Genomic DNA, 11,137 nt, shown 5'->3' with positions numbered 1-11,137 from the left:
GCTGGCGGTGCTCAGTGCCACTGACGCGTTTGCATTCAATTTCAACTTCTTCACCCACAACCACGAAGACTCGCCCCTGCGATCTGGCTTGACGCACGCACACTCACAATGGCTTTTGGGGAGGTCGTATGCGGCTCTCCGGGGAGCGGGAAATCAACATATTGTTACGGCAAGCACCAGCTCTTCACCGCTCTCAACAGACCCATCGCAATCGTGAACCTCGATCCTGCGAACGAGAATGTGATATATCCATGTGCAGTAGACATATCCTCGCTCATAAAGCTTGAGGAAGTCATGCAAGAGTACGGACTCGGTCCAAACGGCGGCATGCTCTACTGCATGGAATACCTCGAGACCAACTACGATTGGCTGGAAGACCGCCTCAAGGAGCTGGACAAGGACGACTACGTGCTCTTCGATCTTCCGGGTCAAGTAGAGCTCAGCACGAACCATCCGAGTGTCAAGAACATTATTCGCCGGCTGACCAAGAGCGGCTTCCGGGTATGCTTTCTTGCTCCTCTCCTCTCCTTCGCTGACGCGACCCGCCAGACCAGCTAGCTGCCGTACATCTCTGCGATGCCCACTATGTCACCGACGCCGCCAAGTACATATCTGTTCTCATGCTCTCCCTGCGCGCCATGCTGCACCTCGAGCTCCCCCACGTCAACGTCCTGTCCAAGATCGACCTCATTCGGCAGTATGGCGATCTTGGTGAGCGCATGCCACCCATGTCCCCAGGCTTCTGTATCTAACATCCGCGCTTCCTTGGAATCGTGTCCTGTGTCGTCTCGTCAGACTTCAATCTTGACTACTACACGGAGGTGCAAGATCTTTCTCATTTGGAAAATCTGCTTTCGCAACAGACTCCGCGCTATGCTGCGCTCAACATGGCGATATGTTCGCTCATCGAAGACTTTTCCCTCGTGGGGTTCGAGACCCTCGCGGTTGAGGTAGGTTCTCTTCCACATTACTAAGGCCCTGTTCACTTCTCCGTTCGAGTCTGAGTTTGGTCTGCCAATTAAGGGAGCGCCGGAGAAGCCTCTCCCTCGGAGTTTACTTTTTTTGGCAGACCAAGCTGGACCTCGATCGAAAACCAGGTAGTTTTTGTTACGCGAACTTGTACGGCTGCGTTCGTACATCTTTTCCAGTAACGATGGCCTCGTTCTGCGGGCGAGCAGTGTATGGAGTTCCGCGCACATACGAAGCGAGACAAATGGATGAGTCAGCGCGCTGTGCCGCGACGCATCAGACGGACTTACATGCGCTCGCAGGGGTGCGCGACGACTCCATACTCTGATTCAGCTGTTTTTCCCGCTCCGAGCCAAACCGAATACCGCTGTCTATTCGGCTTCAGGCGGAACTCGTAGTCGCTACTGCACGAGATCTCAAAAGCACGCCTATCGATCTGGCCGTAGTGTTATCACTTTGCGCGGGGCTTAAAGTGGTATTTCGAACATACCTGTCTTTCCGACTGTAGCCTTAAGGATAGGCGTGTTTTCGAAATGTTACCAGTGGTGAGTCGGAGTCGGCCGCTCCGCAGAAAACGGAATACGCGGGGACGTTCAGTGGCGGTCAGAGGCCGTAGGGCAAGGGAGCAAGGGACTCGGTCTTCGTGGATACCTGCTTCTTGAACCGACCGCTGCGTCATTACTCGAACACAGGCTCATCAGTACTGGAACGGGGACTGAGCTATGATTTCTGTTCTGGCATGCTGACGTATCCTCTTGCCCGACAGGACAAGGAATCTATGCTGCACCTCACCCGAGTCATCGACAAAGCCACCGGCTGCGTCTTCGTGCCTCCGGCCGCAGCAAGCCAACCCGCGGACACCATCGACACCTCCTCCCTGCCTGCGTCGCAGCGCCCCAACACTTACTCGCTCATGACGTCCGCGGCGGGTCCGATCCGCGGCCCGCGCTCGGACGCACGGGACGTGCAGGAACGTTGGGTCGACGCGCGCGATGAGTGGGATGCGTGGGAGCGCGCGCAGTGGCGGCGGGAGGGCGAGCAGGTGCAGGAGGAGGCTGCGCGTGCGCAGAAGCAGGGAAAGATCAGGGAGAGGACCGCGCCCGGCGGGGAGAAGTCGCAGTGAGTGTACGCGAGGTCCCATTTGTAATTCTAACCCGCCGTTGGAAGCGGACATGCTAGTGCTCCCGTAAGCTGACTGAGCAACTGGTGAACCGACCGGTGGGTAGTGGTTAAGGATCAGAGGCTTGTATGCGGCGCACCGCCCATCTGCGGATTCTCGACAGCGCCGACTGCGGGGCGCCGTCCTCATGCACATGGTTAAGCAACCGAGCAGGGAGCCTCTATGACCCGGTCACAGCGGCATTGACCGAAGTCGTCGGTGATAGGCGTTGCTGCGTTAGTGCTGCGTTAGGGTCAGAGATGGACCGAGGAGTCCGACGGTAAGGTGTCTGGTAATTCGGCTGACGGTTGTGCCGAGCGACTCCTGGTTGGGTGGACACTGTGGTATAAAGGTTAGGTCCAAGTTCGAATGACTGCATCCTATTATTCCTTCTTCTCAACTCAAAGTCTCTCGGCTAGAACACGTACCATGCCCCAGCAAAGCCAGATCGTGTTGTACACTCGCGAGGTCAGCACTATTATCACTACGTATCCTTGGCCAACCAGACTGAATCTCGTACTCTAGCAATCGCCTTTCTGCCACCGGGTGCACATGGCCCTCGAGGAGGCCCAAGCCGAGTTCTCTTCGGTCTTCATCGACTTGGCCAACAAGCCCGCCTGGTTCCTCGAGAAGGTCAACCCAATCGGAAAGGTCTGTAGCGCATCGATTGCTACACCCTCCCGACTCACCACCAACTCTGCACAGATCCCAGCCATGGCCTACGGCCACTCCATCGGAAGCCCAGAGGACCCGTCCCCGGACAGCACCAAGCTCGCCGAGTCCCTCGTCCTCGTCCTCTTCGTCGGCGACCTCTTCCCCTACAGCGGCCTCGTGCCCGCCGACCCCGCGCTCCGCGCCCGGGCGCTGCTCTTCGCGGTCGACTTCGAGGCCCGCGTCCTCGACGCCTACAAGGGCTTCTTCTTCGGCGGCGCGCCCCCGCGCACGCTCCTCGACGCCTTCGCCGCCGTCCAGGCGCGCCTGCCCCCCGCCGGGTTCGCGGTCGGGACGTGGTCGTTCGCGGACGTCATGGCCGCGCCGCTCCTCGTGCGCATGGTGCTCCTGCTCGAGCACGAGATGGGCACGTTCGCGGCGGGCGAGGGCAAGAAGACGCTCGCGGCGCTCAAGGAGCCGGGGTTCGCCCGCCTGATGGAGTACATCGAGGACCTGAAGGCGAGGCCAAGCTTCAAGGCCACCTACGACGAGGTACGTCGTGCGCGCGCGCGCTGGATGCAGCCTGCGCACAGTGGGATCATAGAACGTGTTTTTCTTTTGCAGGGGGCGAATCTCGCTGGGTGGAAGAAGAATCCCGCTGCTCTCCGTGACTGATGTGCCGAAGGAACTCGTTCGGAGTTGTAGTTTCTGTGGGAGCGTATGTAGTACGTAGAATGTAGTGGGGGCGTATAGCATCGATTGTTGGCGAAGTCTGCCTTATGTAATTATAACCTCCACCGGTGGTCGCCCTCCCCATCGGACCCAACAGTGCACACCAGGCGTATGCGGCCTTGAGTGAGACTTTCTCCGCGTCGACGGCGGTGGCGACCCCCGGAGCTCGCGCGTCACGAGCAGGAGAGGCAATCTTAATGCGTCATCACAAGGACTGTCGAAAACGGCTTAATCGCGTACGTCAAAGAAACCTAAATTTGATTTGTTTCCAGAGAGCAAGTATGAATACATTCCGTGGATTGATGCTAGATACTTCCAACCCCACCTTATACTCTATCCAGTCCGTTCAAGACGCCCACTACGTGATGACGGTCGGCTTCTCGCGTTCCAGGAACTCGGGGAGCTTGCTAATCTCGAGTGCGACCTCGATGAGGCCCTTGAGACCCTCCTGGGTGTCTTTCGCGAGCTCCTCCGCACCCGCGTCTGCAGGGACATAGCGCTCGACATACATGCGCACCGTCGCGCCCTGGGAGCCAGTGCCTGAGAGACGGAAGACGACGCGGGACCCATCCGCGAAGGAGACGATCTGGCCCTGATTCATAGACACTGAGCCGTCGATGGGGTCCGTGTAGTCGAAGTTGGTCACACGCGAAACCGAGAACTCCTGGCCGGTGCTCTTGGACTTGTGCGACGTGCTGGCGAGCGAGCCGGCGGAGATGTGCGCATTGAGCGCGTCGACAAGCTTCTTCGCGCCCTCGGACGAGACCTCCTCGTAGTCGTACCGCGAGAAGAAGGAGCGGCCGTAGACGGCATAGTGCTTCTGCAGGAGCTCCTTGATGCCGACGAGCTCATTGGGCGTCTGTTGGTTGGCGTACGCGATGATGTTTAACCAAGCTGCAGGAGTGTGAGCAGACCGCCATATGAGTCTCGAGTGGTCCACTCACCAACGACGGCCCAAACACCATCCTTCTCCCGGATATGATCCGAGCCAGTACCGAAGGACTCCTCACCACAAATGGAGAGGCGGCCAGCGTCCATGAGATTACCAAAGAACTTCCAGCCTGAAGAAGCATTGAGAACCACACGCTCAGGGCGGAAGGGGAGATCATCGCACGTACCAGTCGGGACACAGAAGTACTCGAGGCCCTTCTTCTTCGCGACATACTCGATCTGCGCAGACGTGGGCATACTGCGCGCGAGACCTTTGATACCGCCCTTCTTGAAGTAGGGGATCGCCTCTGCCCAGTCGGCGATGATTGCGACAGAGTCCGACGGTGTCACGAACGCGCCCTTGCCGTAGATCATGTTCCGGTCACCGTCACCGTCGCTGGCCGCGCCGAACTGGATGCCCTCCTTCTCGACGCGCTCGACGAGCTCGTGCGCGTACGTCAGGTTCGGGTCGGGGTGGCCGCCGCCGAAGTCGGGGAGCGGGGTTGCGTTCATCACGGACGAGGCAGGAAGACCGAGCGCTTCGACGAGGATGGCACGGCCGTACGGGCCGGTGACTCCGTGCATGCCGTCAAAGAGAACCTTGAAGTCATTGGAGTGGGATTGGAGGAAGTTCTGGATAAGGGGGAAGTCGAAGATGGACTGGAGGAGCTCGACGTAGTCCGCGACGGAATCGATGATCTCCACGTTCGTGGGCCCGTAGGTGAAGAAGCCCTTCTTGGAGAGGTCGATGGGGTCAAGCTCGATGACCTTGTAGGTGGAGATGGTCTTGGTCTTTGCGAAGATCAAATCCGTGACGCCCTCGGGAGCGGGGCCGCCGTTTGAGACGTTGTATTTGATACCGAAATCGGCGTTGGGGCCACCAGGGTTGTGGGACGCGGTGAGGAGGATACCGCCGTAGGCCTTGTACTTGCGGATGACGTTGGACGCGGCGGGGGTGGAGAGGATCGAGTTCTGACCGATGATGAACTTGGACACACCGTTGGCGGAACCAATCTTGAGGATAGTCTGGACGGTCTCGGGGGAGAAGTAACGACCATCGCCTCCGATGACGAGGGTCTTTCCCTTGCAATCGACGGCGTCGAAGATGGCCTGAATGAAGTTCTCGGTGTAGTGCTGCGATCGCGGGGACGCTTGAGCTAGTGCCGTAATGAGAGAGGATCATGGACGCACCTCCTGCTGGAAGACCTTGACCCTGAACGTCCATCAGCATCTACTCCCGCAGCCTCCCCGCGACGCATCGAAGCCCACGACGCGTGTCCGGATGCGCCTCCGTGAGGGCGATGGAGCAGGACTGATCGTGGTCGATACGCATCAAGGCGGGCGCTCACCTCTTGCGGAGACCAGACGTGCCGGGCTTTTGGCCCTCGAAGGGCTTAGTGGAGATCTCCTTGACCTGGTAGGACATGGCGGCGGGAGAGAGAGAAGGAGAGAGAGGTTGGGGAGCAGAACGGCGCGCTGGCCTTCTATATAGCCAATCGCGGGGGACGGCCCAATCGACGGCTATGACGCACGTTGCGCGTCTGCATTTGGTGTCCCCCGTCACACTCGCGTCCTGTCACACTCTTCCGGGATTGTGACAAATGTGACCCGACGCGGCCAGATCCTACGACCTCGCGCTCGTACGTACACCCACAGACGATCACTCGCGCCAGTTCCTCTCCGTGCGGTCGCTCCTCGGAGTACCCTCGTGCGATCCCCGCCCCCATCCCCGTCCTCCTGGGCCCCCCTGCCACTGTGATCCTCGTGAGGGCGGCCCGCCGCGCGATGGGGGCTGGTTCCAGGGCGACGTCGGTTGGTATGCTCCTCTGCCGCGTTGCGCATCGCCACCGCCCCGCGTCCGGTTATGTGGCGCGCCAGGATACGCGTACCCCCCGCGAGGAGCTGGCCCCCGCTGGTGAAAGTCGCGGCCGTTGTACCCTCCGCGCCCGCCACGGAAGCCACTCCAAGGAGCGGGGCGTTCGGTCCGCACGACTTCTGGTGCGTCTTGGACACGTCTGATGACCTCGCGAACCTCCTGCTCCGTAGGCTCAACGTTCGGGAGGTCTTCTGGTCTCAGGTGAAGGATGCGCGTGTATCCCTCGTGGGCGAGGGGTGGGCGGTACTGTGATTGGAATCGTCGGAGCACTTGCAGCCCGAGCTCCGAGTTCGTGATTGTGGGGTGTCCTGTTCCTGTTCACAGCTAGTATGAACGTGCGCTGAAGCTTCGTAGATAACGCAACTCACTACTACAAAGTCTCGCGGCGCAGACCTGTAAACAAGGCGGTCGGTGAGTTCAAATCCAATTGAGCGGAGGCGTATTCGAGGTACGCGCGCCACACATACCTCATACGGTGTGTCGAACACGATCACCCACACGTCCGTTTCCGGTACCTCTCTCGCAATGTTCACCCAATGTGCTCGTTGGCTGTGATACACCGACGCGGTGACGTTCTGTGAGCTGCGTGACCCGCCGTCAATTAACCGAGGCAAGCCTACCTCTCGTCAAAGTTCGTCCGATCGATGCAGACAGATAAGCCATCCCGTAACGTCCGCCTCGCGAGCGCCTCCACGCTTCGCCGATCACCGAGCTCGTCCTGGTTGCACCGGCGGAAACGGGGCAGGTGTCTCTCAAGAGCCCCGGCAAAGGTAGACTGCAGCATATATGCCTGTTAGTGAGGAAAGGTATAATGACGACAGATAACGAAACGACCTTTCCCGAGGCTGTAAGACCAACAAGGATCAAAACAACTTGCTTCTCCTGGTCCGCTCTGAAGGTCGAAATAGTGGATGTAGGTGTATGCGCGGATATCGAGATTGGAGTGTGCTTGTCCTCGGAGTCTCCTTGGACTCCACGATATTGCCCATCGAAGTCATTCTCCGGTTGCGATTCGCTGGGACGGCTTGTCATTATATTATGTGTAGCTCAAGTGCCAGCTACGCGTTCAAATTGGATGCGGTGGGCACACAGCGCGACGAAGAGGATGAGAAGATGGGGGTGTCGAGGTCCAGAATTGTGACGCGTCTGATCTCAGGATGCGCGCGTAACATCACACGGTCAGGTGATCATACAACCAAGATAAGAAGTTCTACTTATCCGGGATAACCTTGACTCTTCCCATCCCCTCACAGATCTTAGTTGGCCTTCAGGTCGGGCCCTGCAAAGCCGCCGCGCTATCTCGCGGGCTACGAGGGTGGTAAAAAGCACTTACTGGAGATATCAGGCGCGTCCACCTTGCCTTCTGCCATCATCATGACTCGAGTCCAGCTTGCTGTCTGGCTCATCGCTGTCGCTATCGGGTCCGCTTCGCCTCTCGAGCAGGTCGCGTTCGAAAGCGCGAGATGGAGACCGACACCGCTGCCCGTGGCCAATTCGACAAAGTCGTTCTGGATTGACAGCCCAGGCGCAAACCCTCTTGCGAAGGTGGGCAGCACCGGCCCGCTCACGCATTCGGCCGATGTATGCGTCATCGGCTCAGGCATCTCGGGCATGTCCGCGGCGTACAACTTGGCGAGCGAGCCCGGTCTGAATGTTGCCGTCTTTGAAGCACGCGATTTCTGTTAGCTCTCCCTTCGTTCACTTCCGAGCGAAACGCTGACACACACACAGGCTCTGGAGCCACAGGTCTGCCGACTGATGTCACTGCGCCTCCCTCGCGTTCAGACCTTCTGCAGGTCGCAACGGCGGTCATTTGACGCCTTATCTCTTCCAAGGCTTCGAGAAGATTGCGCTCGAGTATGGAGCAGAACAGGCCAAAGTCGGCTTCGAGCTCGAGCAGTACACTGCGCGTACGCTGGTCAAGCTCATCCAAGACGAAGGCATCGCGGACGCGGTCGACTTTATTCACGGCGGTCACACCTGCGTCCTGATGTCCGAGGTGGCCCTGAACCGTCGCAAGGGCGACTTCAAGGCGGCGGCAACGGCAGGCACGAACCTGAGCAGTGTAAAATGGCTCACCGAGGGAGAAATGCACGAGGTACGTCCCCTACCTCGGTTTGTGGGACATGCTTGAGCTAAAGGCAAACGGTTCGCAGAAATACGGAACGCCCCACCCGGGCTTCACCTTCGACGCGTACAACCTCTGGCCGCTCAAGCTCGTCACGCAGTTCTACCACATTGCCAAGCGCCATCTCGAAGCGTCCTCTGGTTCGCTCTCACTTCACACAAACACGCCCGTGGTCCAAGTCTTGCCTTCCGGAGACAAATGGGAGCTCGTCACCCCACGCGGATCGACGACGTGCAAATACGTGCTCCACGCAACGAACGCATACGCCGGGCACCTCCTGCGCTCTATGAGCGGCGAAGTGGGAATCGTGCCCACCCGAGGACAGGTCGTGGCGGTCCGCTCGCGCAACACGGGCATGAGCTCGTGGACGGACACCACCGGGGAGTACTGGTTCCCGCGCCCAGGCGGCGGCGAGACCCCGCTAATCATCCTCGGAGGCGGAGGCCACGTCTCTGGGGTGGTCGACGACTCGGTCGTCGAGCAGAACAAGCACGACTTCCTCGTTAAGTTCCTTCCTCGGGTATTCGACGCACCGGAGTACGAGCCCGAGATGGAATGGGTGCGTCGCTGAGTTGCTGAAGACTTGCAATGACGATGTTGACAGCGGCATTGTCAGACGGGATTATGGGATACACAAGCGTTGGTGATCCTTTCGTAAGTCTCGATGGAGATCTTCGCGCATCGGATGCTGATTACGTGCAGGTCGGCCCTCTCGAGCCGCTCGAAGGCAGTAGCTTCAAAGGGCAATACATCTCTGCGGGTTTCTCCGGACACGGTATGCCTAGGACGTTCGCTAGGTGGCTATTGTTATCCCGAGCGTAATTAAGCGCATGACACTGACAACTATCGTCAGCGTGCAAGCAGCAGTGGAGATGATCTTGGCCGATCTTCACGAAGAAGAGTGGAAGCAGCCCGAGTGGCTTCCTGACAGGTTTCTCACACGGAACAGGATGTAACTCTAGTATGGCTCGTATTCCAAGTTACCAAACCACCTTCGGCGCATTGGATTCGCCATCGCGGTCCACCTAGTACACTCAGAAGTAGTAGGATAACCATGGCATGCGCTCAAGAGTAGCTTATACAGTTCGATTGCTTTAGTTTACAGGTCGCACAAAACTTTGATGTATCTTCTCCACATGCTGTGCATCAGTGTGCACGTCTCCTCCCGTCGCCTATATCTTCCTAAGGTCTCATTCATCGTGTGGTGGCATCTGACCGTGCACTAAAGCATCGTCAGCTCACAAGCTTAGCGTTCACTCGAACATCCACCCACCAGTCTCAGCCGCCTCGAACGCCGCGTCGACGCGCTCGCGCTCTACAATGCCCGCGTCGACCGCGGCGCCGAGCAGCGCGCGCACCCACTCCTGCCCGTCCCAGCGGCCGTCGGGGAGCATGACGGGCGTGTCCCACGCGAGCGCCTCGAGCGCGCGGCGCTGCCTGTGGGCGACGACGCCAAGCGCGAGCGGCCGCGCGCGCGGCGCGTGCGAGGACGAAAGGGTGCGCGGGCCCCAGAAGACGTACCGCGGCTGCGGCGATGGGTCCGTCTTGACGTTGTAGGTGTCGAGCTCGATGTGGCGCCACGGGCCGTCCGGCGACGCCTCGCTGAGGTCGCCGGCCGCGTCTGGATCTGGCTTGTCTTTTCGCGCTGGCCCGGGGCTCGAGGGATCGGGTGGGGAGGGCGCAGGGCGCCAGGAGAGCGACCAGTGCAGGTCGCGCCAGGTGGATGTTGGGTGAGAGGAGTCGTAAGGGGAGGAGGGTGGAGAAGAATTGGGGACGCAGAGGCGGAGGTGGAGAGAAGGGATGTGGGCGGATGGACGAGTAGGTAGAGCGTGCGCGGCGCATCGCGATCGGGGTGTTGCCAATCCATATTTATGGGAGAAGGGAGGGAGAGGCCTGCGCGGCCTTGGTCGGGGGCGATCTGAGACATCACGTATGCTTGCGCTTCAGGTTGAAGTGATGTTTTGCGCACCATTGCAAATGTCGTGTAACCTGAGAGGAGCGAAGGAGGAAAGGATATATACACCGGGGGTGCTCCGGATAGTTGGCAGTGGGGCGCTGGGCGGCGATGCTGGCGTGACTGAGGGGCGAAGACGAGCGAGACCGAGATGGTTGCGTTTATATAACGCGCGCACGCTTGGGGTGGCCAGTTGCCACTGTAAATCCCCTGCCTGGCGGTGGCCACGGGTGTCTTCTGCCGGCTCTCCTCCTTCATGCGCGCGGAGAGGCAACCTTAGTGTCTCTTCTACGTTTACGAGCTGCGGGCGACCTAGAGGACATTGCAGTGGCCTCCGAAACCGATGAATCGAATGACAGCTACCCGGACTGGAGAACCGCATGCCGCGGCATATGCATACCTGCTGATTGATGATGAGTGAATGTCACAAAAGGAAAGGTGTGGATCACAGGATATCCGGTGTGTGGGTGAGCGTGCCAGGTTCCGAGGATACAACAGTCTTCTGTGGTGTGCAGAGGTATAATCGTTCTCCTCGGCGCGGCGCAGGCGGGATTCCAACGTCGCACCGGCCGGTGGCCAACCCGCCCGGTCGACACAGCCCACATGCCTGTTGGAGAAGTGCCAGTGGCGAAGCAAACGCTGTCTCGACTCATAATATTATAGAGAGAGACCAAAGAAGCTTAGAGTCTCCGATTTCCGCATGATGCACAAAAGAGGCGCATCCTTTTGACAGTTCGT

General features: G+C 59.1%; 6 protein-coding genes across 6 annotated transcripts; 3 read left to right on the top strand and 3 right to left on the bottom strand.

Moving 5' to 3' along the window:
- Positions 1-108: 108 nt before the first annotated feature.
- Positions 109-2,092, top strand: BXZ73DRAFT_47757 (cytoplasmic protein; the record flags this gene model as incomplete). The annotated part of the gene is made up of 4 exons (XM_048019931.1): positions 109-501; positions 555-711; positions 796-950; positions 1,736-2,092. 4 exons carry the CDS (start codon positions 109-111, stop codon positions 2,090-2,092), a joined length of 1,062 nt encoding a protein of 353 aa, XP_047877457.1.
- Positions 2,093-2,557: 465 nt separating this feature from the next.
- BXZ73DRAFT_90295 (thioredoxin-like protein) lies at positions 2,558-3,454 on the top strand (the record flags this gene model as incomplete). Its single annotated transcript, XM_048025584.1, has 4 exons — positions 2,558-2,596; positions 2,654-2,779; positions 2,834-3,331; positions 3,404-3,454. 4 exons carry the CDS (start codon positions 2,558-2,560, stop codon positions 3,452-3,454), a joined length of 714 nt encoding a protein of 237 aa, XP_047877456.1.
- Positions 3,455-3,869: 415 nt separating this feature from the next.
- On the bottom strand, positions 3,870-5,867 carry BXZ73DRAFT_101851 (phosphoglucomutase; the record flags this gene model as incomplete). Its single annotated transcript, XM_048015034.1, has 5 exons — positions 3,870-4,405; positions 4,456-4,572; positions 4,630-5,575; positions 5,633-5,654; positions 5,791-5,867. The coding sequence occupies 5 exons, from the start codon at positions 5,865-5,867 to the stop codon at positions 3,870-3,872; spliced, it is 1,698 nt and encodes a 565-aa protein (XP_047877455.1).
- Positions 5,868-6,101: 234 nt separating this feature from the next.
- BXZ73DRAFT_47715 (P-loop containing nucleoside triphosphate hydrolase protein) lies at positions 6,102-7,349 on the bottom strand (the record flags this gene model as incomplete). Its single annotated transcript, XM_048019923.1, has 5 exons — positions 6,102-6,631; positions 6,686-6,710; positions 6,785-6,866; positions 6,938-7,092; positions 7,152-7,349. The coding sequence occupies 5 exons, from the start codon at positions 7,347-7,349 to the stop codon at positions 6,102-6,104; spliced, it is 990 nt and encodes a 329-aa protein (XP_047877454.1).
- Positions 7,350-7,691: 342 nt separating this feature from the next.
- Positions 7,692-9,401, top strand: BXZ73DRAFT_90293 (FAD dependent oxidoreductase; the record flags this gene model as incomplete). The annotated part of the gene is made up of 7 exons (XM_048025583.1): positions 7,692-7,738; positions 7,787-7,998; positions 8,114-8,415; positions 8,474-9,008; positions 9,050-9,099; positions 9,148-9,242; positions 9,299-9,401. 7 exons carry the CDS (start codon positions 7,692-7,694, stop codon positions 9,399-9,401), a joined length of 1,344 nt encoding a protein of 447 aa, XP_047877453.1.
- A 234-nt stretch (positions 9,402-9,635) lies between these two features.
- Positions 9,636-10,372, bottom strand: BXZ73DRAFT_101849 (uncharacterized protein; the record flags this gene model as incomplete). The annotated part of the gene is made up of 3 exons (XM_048015033.1): positions 9,636-9,667; positions 9,719-10,090; positions 10,147-10,372. 3 exons carry the CDS (start codon positions 10,370-10,372, stop codon positions 9,636-9,638), a joined length of 630 nt encoding a protein of 209 aa, XP_047877452.1.
- Positions 10,373-11,137: the final 765 nt, after the last annotated feature.

The sequence above is a fragment of the Epithele typhae genome (genome assembly GCF_022376455.1).
Source record: "Epithele typhae strain CBS 203.58 chromosome Unknown BXZ73scaffold_27, whole genome shotgun sequence".
Lineage (NCBI taxonomy): Eukaryota > Fungi > Basidiomycota > Agaricomycetes > Polyporales > Epitheliaceae > Epithele > Epithele typhae.
Note: the sequence above shows the minus strand (reverse complement) of the source record. Positions and strands in the feature narration are given on the sequence as shown.